Source organism: Catharus ustulatus, chromosome 5 (assembly GCF_009819885.2).
Source record: "Catharus ustulatus isolate bCatUst1 chromosome 5, bCatUst1.pri.v2, whole genome shotgun sequence".
NCBI classification, from domain to species: Eukaryota; Metazoa; Chordata; class Aves; order Passeriformes; family Turdidae; genus Catharus; species Catharus ustulatus.
This window is the reverse complement of record NC_046225.1, coordinates 52166840-52176960: the sequence shown is the minus strand read 5'-3', so window position 1 is coordinate 52176960 and position 10121 is coordinate 52166840. Positions and strand designations below refer to the sequence as shown.

The 10121-nt window shown below is 40.2% G+C and overlaps 1 protein-coding gene across 1 annotated transcript; it reads left to right on the top strand.

Moving 5' to 3' along the window:
• The first annotated feature begins 312 nt into the window (after window positions 1-312).
• Window positions 313-7987, top strand: CHRNA9 (cholinergic receptor nicotinic alpha 9 subunit). Its single transcript, XM_033060791.1, has 5 exons — window positions 313-382; window positions 2557-2702; window positions 4459-4613; window positions 5242-5774; window positions 7113-7987. Exons 1-5 carry the CDS (start codon window positions 313-315, stop codon window positions 7667-7669), a joined length of 1461 nt encoding a protein of 486 aa, XP_032916682.1. The 3' UTR covers window positions 7670-7987.
• Window positions 7988-10121: the final 2134 nt, after the last annotated feature.

Sequence of the window (10121 nt, the reverse complement as noted above, 5' to 3'; positions counted from 1 at the left end):
CTGGAGCACAGTTTTCGCACTGATACCGTATCTGCTGGTGTTCTGTCTCAGCGGTAGCTGGAGAGCAGGCTGCGCTCAGGTTTCCCGAGAGGGAGGGTTCAGCAGAGCCCCAGGCGGTGGCAGGGACGGAGCCCATCCATGATCCCTGCAGGACTCTCACATCTGCTCAGGGAGCACCCAGCTGCTTCTGGAAGCGTCAGTGTGTCAGCACCTTGATGCTGCTGTGCAGCTTGGTTTACTTTTTTGGATAGATTTGGATGGTGGCAAACACTTCTGTGCCCTCGTGTGAACAGTTTTATTAAAGGTCCAGAAATGAAGATAAGGAGCCTCTCCTCCTTTTACGTCTCTCTGTGGTTGCTATTCACAGCAGTGATATTCAAAGGTGAGAATACTGCTTATTAGCTAAATGTTGCACTGAACTTTATTTTATTCATATAGGATCTTGTGACCTGATGTACCCTACATGGCTGAACTCCAAAAGTGTTTAATCTGTTTGGTTTTACTGTGTGTCACCGATGCATAGACACAACGATCATGTACGACCAGAATTGCAGTGCTGCTCGGGAAGTTTAGATTTGTTGGGATATCTTTTTAGTCAGGAAGATTTGCTTTGAACTCTTAATTAGTGCAGGAAGTCGGTGTGAATCACCAGAGAGAGATGTACTCCAAAGCACTTGTTCCCTACATATTGCCACCTGGCACTTGCGCAATTCTGCGGGTGTGTGAGAGGCTGAAATGCTGAAGTGATAACGACTGAAACAATTGGCCATTTGCAAAGGCAGCGGGGGCTCTGATGGGGACGGATTTGCACCCCACAACCCAGTGGGGGGAGGACAGGTTTTGAACCTGCACAAGTACACGCCAGGTGCAAAGGGATGAGCGCCCATCACCAGAGATCATCACCACAAATTAACCTTTGTTTAGGAACAAGATGTGTTTTGAACCAGATAAGGGAGAATACAGATAAGAAGTAGATCCTGTGAGATGGGACCATACCTTTTATAATGCATGGTGATATCGGTCTTCTCCATTATCTACTCTTATCCTTTTTCTTTCTTTTCCTTCTGTATTTTAAGTGTAGTCTTTATACTTTAATATTTTTTCTATAGATAATAACCTATGTACCTCTTTCCCGTTGCTGGAATTGATGCAACTTTTAAATTTTTTTTGTAACTTTAGTCAGGGGTTTGTTCTCCTTTGCCCAGGGGGAGGGAAATTGAAGTTTCTCTTCAAAAGTTTGTTCACCGGCTGAGATCTGATGGGTTTAACATCTACAGATGGGGAGTACACAGAAGATACACAGGAGATTAATGGCCATTACCCCACGGAGACACCTGGTCTGGGAAAAGATTGATAAGAGGACCAAGGAATAAGGGCCAAGTTAGAATCAAATGTGAAAACATCAATAACCAATACAAGATTGAACAGTAAGAATGGTGTAAATTGTGATGAATAAACGTGAATTTCTTCGGGGTTTTTATGTACAAATAGGTGAAAGGTCAGGTAAAGAACCATGTATGATGGAATGATTTTCACTGCACAATCCGGGCATGTGTGGAAGAAACAATTTCTTTTGCATGTCCTACTCAGAATAATCTCCTGCCCAGAGTAAAGTAATGTCTAATTCTCTAACATTGAACAGATGTTGTTGGAGAGTTTCTGTTTTTCCTGTAGTTTCAGTGACTCCACTGCAACCGAATTGTTCTAAAATAAAGCTGCCATACATAAATACATGTATTTAGACATACCCAGTCTTTCAATGTTGTTTCATTCCTATCCATCCCAAGGCATCTATTAAGAAGAATCTCAGTTACCCCACCTTCAGGGGTGGTTGTAACTGAGTGGTTCTGTTGTCCTTGCCCTTTGCTGGCAGAAATTTGTGAATCTATGTGAAGATGATACAGAAGCTGCCTAGAGAAAGTGTGATGCATAAAACAGTATGAGCAGCAAAAGTGTAATTTAAAACCTCAAGTTTCAGTGAATTATCTTTAGTATCTAAGCCTGCATAGCAAGAAGCATCTCCAAATACATGGTTTGGAATTGATGTTGGTGCACCTATGTATTCACACATTATGCAATTGCCAGCTTGTGAAGAAAAGCAACTCAGACATTTTACAGGTGGTAGTTTAAAAAGAAAAAGACTAAATTCTGTAAGTAGCAGGGATCTTACCAGTGTTGCATTTGGGGACATACCAAAAGCCATTAGCCTGTGATCAGACCTTGCAAACTGGAAGTCAGTAGTATCTGCCTGTGAAGGTCATTGGTAAAATGTAAGTAGTTTTATTTTCCTTCAAAAAATGTAGGAATCACTGCATTCAGAGTGTTTTTTAGTGGATGTGAAAAGCTTAAGTCAGCCATCCATTTGCTTCAGGTGAACACTGTCTTTATTTGAATAATTTCATCAGGTACTCTTCTGTATCTGAACTAATGATATTCCACCATATATGAATGATAAATATGGTTATAGCAAATACAGCTTGAAGCAGTAGAAAGAGGGTGTTTTCTGATGCTGCTTAGTGCTTAATTTAATGTACTGAACAAATCCATGCTATCTAGTTGTAGAATCAGCCAAAGGAAAATATGCTCACATGCTGTTTAATGAGCTATTTGAAGACTACTCCAATGCTCTAAGACCAGTGGAAGACACAGATAAAGTACTGAATGTCACCCTTCAGATCACACTGTCCCAAATTAAAGACATGGTGAGTAAAAGTACAGCTCTGTTTTTCTAAAAATATACAGGAATATACAGTAATTTCACAATTATAAGCCGCACTGAGTATAAGCTGCACTTCTGGGTTTCAGCAACTTTCTGTTTTTTTGTCCATACATAAGCCGCACCTGATTATAAGCCGCAGGTTACAATACAGAGTGTGATAAAAGGTATCTGTTCTATCATCATCTGTTGAGGGTGGGGACAGCCATCCTTATCTCAATGGCAGATAATCTGCTAATGGGCTATCCATTGAAACCAGACAGGGCATTGTTCTTTATCTTTTCACACCCCATCCTTCCTCCAGAGAGTCATTCTCTGTTAATGGCCCATTGAGTCCCACTCTGTGACTGATAAAATTACTGCATCCCATTGAAAGTTGCTCCAGCCAGGGGGAAGAGCCCAACATTTCTTACCAAGATAAAAACAGAGGTTTTGGGAACACTAAGGGAGCCCCTTTCTCCACTGGACTCCAGAGGAAAACCAGATTTCTCCACATCACCACTGCACCTCCAGAGGGAAACTGCACCTTCTGCAGGAGCGCTGCTCCAACTGAATCACATCTGTCACTGCAGGAGGATGCAGCCACCATGGAATGAGACTGCTGCCAACACCCTGCCTGACGGGGTGTCAGGTTGTACTCTGACTTTGTCAGAGTTTGGGGTTTGTTTCTTTGTAGTACTGTATTTCTGTTTTAATTTCCCTAGAAAAGAACTGTTATTCCTAATTTCCATATTTTTACCTGAAAGCCCCTTGATTTCCAAATTATAATAATTTGGAGGGAGGGGGTTTACATTCTCCATTTCAAAGAGAAGTTCCTGCCTTTCTCAGCAGACACCTGTCCTCCAAACTAAAACAGCAACTTTTTGTTCTTTGTCCGTATATAAGCCGCACCTGATTATAAGCCGCACTTTGGGTTTGGACCAAAATTTTAGTCAAAATGGTGCGGCTTATAATCGTGAAATTACTGTACTAGATGTAAGCCTTTTGTTTGGATGTAAGCCTTTTGTTTGGAGTAGTAAAGCAGACTTCATTTTGTTGTGACAACTTCAGAAATGCTTCCTCAGGAGTGGGGGAGAAGGGATGGGGGTGCCCTGTTCTCCAGATTTTTTTGCATTCTTCTCTGGTTGTAACACTTAAGGCTTCCATTATAAGTCTGGAAACTTAAAGCTGCTGAGTTTTTAAGACTTCTTTTGTAGTTGGGTGTTGGTATCACACCCTCCAGGCAAATTTTGCAGAGTTTTATATATAGCAAGTGCTTTTTCTAAGATGCAATTAATTTCTACATAAAATCCCTAAAATTAGCCTTCAATATTTTTTATACATTTTTTTTTGGGTACACTTTTAAGGCAAAAGAAAATGTATCTGGAAGGAGAAGGAAAGATTATTTTTGTGACTGCTGAATTATAATTTCAAGGCCTCTCCAAGCTCTCAAGGAATTTCTTAGCCTGAATCTGTTCGCTATTTGCTATTCTGATGCTCACAAAAGGAAATTAAGAAGTATTAGACACTGGTTAAAGCTAGGGAGGGTGCTGAGAGAAGAAGGTTTGCACAAGCCAAAGTCCAAACCAGTGATTTCACTGTACAGTGTATGGGCTTAGATGCCTGTCTGAGAATAATTTTGTGGCCTCTCAGTATTCTGGCCTGTTTTGAGCACTACATCAAAGATATATCACAAATTCTGTCTTTGTTTAAGATGTGATTTTGTCACCTTCTGCTAGAAATATTTCTACATTTTAATGCAGGATGAAAGGAACCAAATTTTGTCAGCTTACTTATGGATTCGACAAAGCTGGTATGATGCATACCTCAGATGGGACAAAGATAAGTATGATGGGTTGGATTCTATCAGGATTCCAAGCAGTTTGGTTTGGAGACCAGATATTGTCCTATATAACAAGTGAGTGTGGCTGGAGAAAACCAGCTTGCATATTTGAGGGAGGGAGTTGGTTGAAGGAGTAACTGGCCTACAGAAGTCTAAACTTTCATCTTTACCTTGCCTTAGAGAGGGGTATGTTTGTTGTCTTAACATTTGTTGTTGAAAATCTAAATATTTTGCAATAAAGCTATAGACAAGATCTGAAAATTATGCTACAACAAAGCTTTCCTGAATTTCTCTGCACTGGGAGAACTACCCTGGCTGTCAGAGGTGTTTTCTGCTGAGACTCTTAGAGAACTCTGGAGGATTGTCCATAAAAAATGATACATGAAGGCTGAACTCCTTATCTGCTCTCCCAGGCCAATAATGACCTGCAGATTGTCAGACTTTTAATGTGTCGTGTTTGACGTCAAGTTTGAAGAAATTATGGCAAACAAATACAGCATAATTTAGCAAACTGATATTTGGCATTCATGGGCACTCATACCTGTAAATAATGGTTAATAGTAAGTTCTTATAAAAGTCTATGTAAATATTTCAGAAGCATGCTTTTAATAGTGTGAAAGGAGGGTCTTCCCCATTGCCCAGCTTCTCTGGCCCCTTTAAGTTTTTGTTTGTCAATCCTGATTGCCATTTTTCTGTTTTTTAGGGCTGATGATGACTTTTCAGAACCAGTAAATACTAATGTAGTGCTGAGATATGACGGAAAAATCACTTGGGATGCACCTGCTATCACAAAGAGCTCTTGTGTAGTGGATGTGTCTTATTTTCCTTTTGACAGCCAGCAGTGCAACCTTACCTTTGGGTCTTGGACCTATAATGGTAATCAGGTAGACATCATCAATTCTCTTGACAGTGGTGACCTCTCTGACTTCATAGAAGATGTGGAATGGGAGATTCATGGTATGCCAGCAGTTAAGAATGTTATCACTTATGGCTGCTGCTCTGAGCCTTATCCAGATGTCACCTTCACGCTGATTTTGAAAAGGAAGTCCTCTTTCTACATATTTAATCTGTTGCTTCCTTGCATTTTGATCTCTTTCCTGGCCCCACTGGGATTCTATCTCCCTGCAGACTCTGGTGAGAAAGTGTCTCTGGGTGTTACAGTTCTTCTTGCTCTGACTGTGTTCCAGCTGATGGTTGCAGAGATCATGCCCCCATCTGAAAATGTACCTTTGATAGGTGAGCTTTACACACTTTGTCTTTAAGCATGACTTATTAATAGCAGGGCTGTATGTCAGGGAATCTTTATGTAATTTGTGATTTCTGGCAAGATAAATTTGCTACATTTTTGAAATATAGTAAAGTACTTGAAATACATGTGGAATTTATATAGGTATGCTGCAGTTTTTAGAAGTTGTTTTGTATTTATTTTAAATTATACATTAAGTAGCTATTTTATATTTATTAAATATAGTTAGACATTTAGAACTATGGTATCACATCTTGAAATAAAGCCAGTAATGGAAAGCAATTTTAGAACTAACACATGAAGTATAATCAAGAGCTATAAGCACAAGGTCAGGCTGTTTCAAGACATATTTCTGTCAGATCCAGATGGTTGGATGGCCTGGCTGGCATACTCACAGTTGGCTTAGTATCTGACAATTTCTGTGTCGGATTATGGATCCTGGGCATCCATTATGCTGAAATTTAATTTGTGTCTGGGAGTTCAGAAAAGTTCATATGCAATGAATGGGACATAGCTTATAGCTTCAGTCTGTTTTCTCTATTCCCACACTGTCCCTTGCCATCTTTTCCAACTATTTTGAAACTGGGCTCACACCACATTTGTCTGTGGCATGTCCTGTGTCGTTGCTGTCAGCCCTTGCTTTTCCTGCCGAGGCTGCAGAGCAGGGCTGGGAGCTGCCTCTCTGCATAGGTGGGTTGGGTGGTCAGCTGTGAGCTTCAGTTGCCAAAAGCAAGGGCAGAGGAGCACAGCTCGTATTCTCTTCAGCTCACCAGCCTTCAGCTCTGTGCTCTGATCTCTGAGCTGGCAGCACATTGGTTGTGGATACCAACAAGGTCTGGATATTCACTGGCATATGTGAGTGTGAAAAGATGGATCTGCTGATGTGGGGTGCACCAATAGCTCAAACAAAGTGTTATCACCGCTGCTGTTAATGAATTGGGAAGTGGGATTTCCAAGGTGCCATGTGAAGCCATTGGCATGGGGATTTTGGAGATGCTATAAAAAGAGTAAGGCCCTTGAGAAACATTTTTGAACTGCTTTCTGAATGGATGTGTTTCAAGTAATCAGAGGTTTTGGCTTGCAAATATTTACCATGCTTATCCAGTAGTCACTCATCTGATAAGGACATACCAGTAACGAGTATGAGATTTTATTTAAATAGATTTAATATTTGTTTTAACTGGTAAATCACTATCTAAGAGAATTGGGGTGACTGAAACTTTGTTTCACTTGCATTTATGCTTAACACTATGTTGTCACACTGTTACTTCTCACTGATTTTTTTAATTAGAGTAACATCTTTAATATTATTTTATTTCATGTTCTAGGAAAGTACTACATAGCAACTATGACAATGATCACAGCTTCCACTGCATTGACAATCATTATAATGAATCTCCATCACTGCGGCTCAGAAGCAAAGCCTGTTCCACAGTGGGCCAAGGTGGTTATTTTGGACTACATGTCAAAAATCTTTTTTGTTTATGATGTGGGCGAAAATTGCACAAGTCCGAAAAGAGAGAAGGAAGAAGAACGCAGGTTAGAGGGGGATGATGGATGTCAGAGGAGGCACAAAGAGGTAAGGAGTCCTCTTTCCACTAGGAATGATGACTGCAACCTCAAGGAGAAGCTCAATGGAAATTGGAATAAAAGCTATGGAGTTCATGGTGAAAATGTTAGGGAGACTGTTAATTGCTGTTCTTGTTACAAGACGCTGATTAAAAATATCGAGTATATTGCTAATTGTGTAAGAGACCATAAAGCAAACCGGGCCAAAGGAATTGAATGGAAAAAAGTTGCGAAAGTGATGGACAGGTTTTTCATGTGGATTTTCTTTATCATGGTGTTTTTCATGAGTGTGCTGATCATTGGGAAAGCTGCCTAACTGAAAACGAATATGTTCCTTTTGTAAATCTGAATATTCTATGTTAGTTTGTTTAGGAGGAGTTCTGTGACAGGAGTGCTTTTGAGATCTTTGTCTTGCATTCTGTAACAAGAAACAATGTGATTCTGTAGGCTGTGACAGTGAGTTGGGACATTGCATTACTGAGGTCTTTGCTGGTGACAGCCCTTGCCTTTCAGTGTGGGTGTGCTGATGAGGCTGCAGGATAAGCAGCCAGTGTTCCACCTTGGGGAGTGGTGGCCATGACTTCAGGCTGTCTGGGCCAGAGCATTGCAGCAGTGGAGCAGACAGCCTAGCAGGCTGCTGTGTATTCACAGGGCTGCGTCTCTGCACCTTGTAATTTGATCAGCCCTTTCTCTCTTCCAGGGGGAAAAAAAAGGGCATTTGTGACATGGTGACATTTTCTGGAGAACATCCTTTCATGGCAATGTCTTTTTTTCCTTTTATTTTAACTTGACTTGAAAACTTACATTTTTTTGTTATAGCTCACTGATCACATTTCATAGGTTCTACATGTCTATCTGCTGTACCTTTAGCTTCTGATATGGTTGAGCTTACTGGATATGATCTTGCTCTTTATAATTTTCTGCTGCTGAATGTTACTGAATTTTCACCATGATTCCCAGGATTTCTTCCTCATTGAGTCAGAGGGCCTGTTTTCAATTCTTTCTCTTGAGCCTAAGAATAGGAAGAACTTCTCCTTCCTGTGTCTCATTGCCCTGGGCATTCGTGCACAATGTGCCTTTAAATGCTGCTTGAGACTGCTAAAATAGGAGGCTGTGACTTCTGTCTTCTCTCACTGTATTTACCTACCAGTGTTCACCCTTTGTGTCCCTTGTTCACTCTTACAAGCTCTTTAATACTTAAATTTTAAACAGTTTACAGGAAGGCCAAGGTTGCTCTGTGCATTACTTAGCACAAAATCATGATCTTACAGACTCATTAAAGTAGTGCCACAATCCTTGCTCAACACCTTAGTACTTACATGTATGGGAAAATGTTTGTTGCTGACAACACCAAAAACCCCTTTTCTGTCTGTTAATTTCTGTTAACCCTCTCAGAGTTCTGGAGGATGTCTCTCGTAGTAAAGTAAGAAACCAGTACCCAAGGCATGCCCATAGCAAATAAATTGCTTTTGCAAAGCACCCTGAACTTTGAAACCATGATATTCTAGATGCAGTGGGAGAGGCAGAATGGCATTGTAATGGATCCCAGTCAAAAGTTCATGTGATAAAACTAATTTTCATAATTGTCACAGTTAATAGAAGCATACCTGTGAATCAGTAACTTAAGAGCAAGGAGCTAAACTGGTAAAGTGATGCAGTTGTTATGCCCAAATTTATTAGAAGAAAGGGAATTGTTCTTTTTATTTTGATGATGTAAATGATGCATTGAATTGCTAATGGCAAGTTTTCTTTTGTGTGGAATAATTAACACTGTAAACTTATCTGGATTCTCATACATAATGCAAGTCTTAAAGTCCAGGTTTTAATGTAAAGCTAAACTGTGTGTCTAGCCAAGAATAAACTCAGTATGTGGAAAAAGTCTCAAGTGTGTTCACTGTGTATTATCAGTTCCCACTCAACCAGGGTAACTTTGAGTAGCTCCTTTAGACGACAAGCTGTTCATTTTCATTCACCGTGCAGAAAAATGATTGCATCCATTTGCCACGTAGTTCAGGGTTTGGCACTTAACACTGCCTGCTTGAGGAAACTGGTTTGCTCTTTGTGGAAAAAATTATTGTCTGTAAAGCTGAGGGAGTAAGATATTTAAAGATAAGGGTAAAATATTTAGAACATGAGTCTTCAGCATGGAAAACTGATGACCAAGAGTTTATTTAAGGCTTACTGGGTTGCACAGAGAGCCACTGTTCACAGTCTCTTACAATATAGGAATGGGGTACTTGAAATGTACTCAATGTGTGGCAGTGGAGGAGTCTGTGCAACGTGATAAAGTTGAGGAACTCTTGGCAATAGGATTGGTTTTATATGGATTTCAAGACTTAAGGGAAAAAATAAAATAAAAATCTATTGGCACACTTCTAAATACAGTCACCAAGCATTTAAAAGAGGAGCAATATTTTAGGGATTCATGACTATATGTTCTTCAGCGCTCTTCATCCCACTGGTGTCACCCACTGGAAGGCAGTATCAAGATTTAGAAAGCCCTTTAGTCTGATTCAGAATGTCTTTCTTAGAAATTCAGATTTTGTCCATGTCGCTCTGTTCAAAACAAAGTGCTGCAGGTGTGGGTTTTCCGTGTGAAAGGGAGAATTTGCAATCATAGGTGGATTGTGGTCTCTATCATGTTGGTGCTTTTCAGTACTCTGCATGCTTGGATGATGATGTTGAAATCATGCTTTGCAAATCTCTACTGCTTTTTATGTGAAGATGTGATGGCATAAGAAATACCTCCCTTGCAAGGATATGATTTG

Bases quoted from the DNA above. Each gene is read 5' to 3' on its own strand.
- CHRNA9 (XM_033060791.1), top strand. From the start codon at position 313: ATGAAGATAAGGAGCCTCTCCTCCTTTTACGTCTCTCTGTGGTTGCTA. The intron at 4,614-5,241 runs GTGAGTGTGGCT...TCTGTTTTTTAG, and splicing joins GATATTGTCCTATATAACAA to GGCTGATGATGACTTTTCAG. The intron at 5,775-7,112 runs GTGAGCTTTACA...TTCATGTTCTAG, and splicing joins TGAAAATGTACCTTTGATAG to GAAAGTACTACATAGCAACT.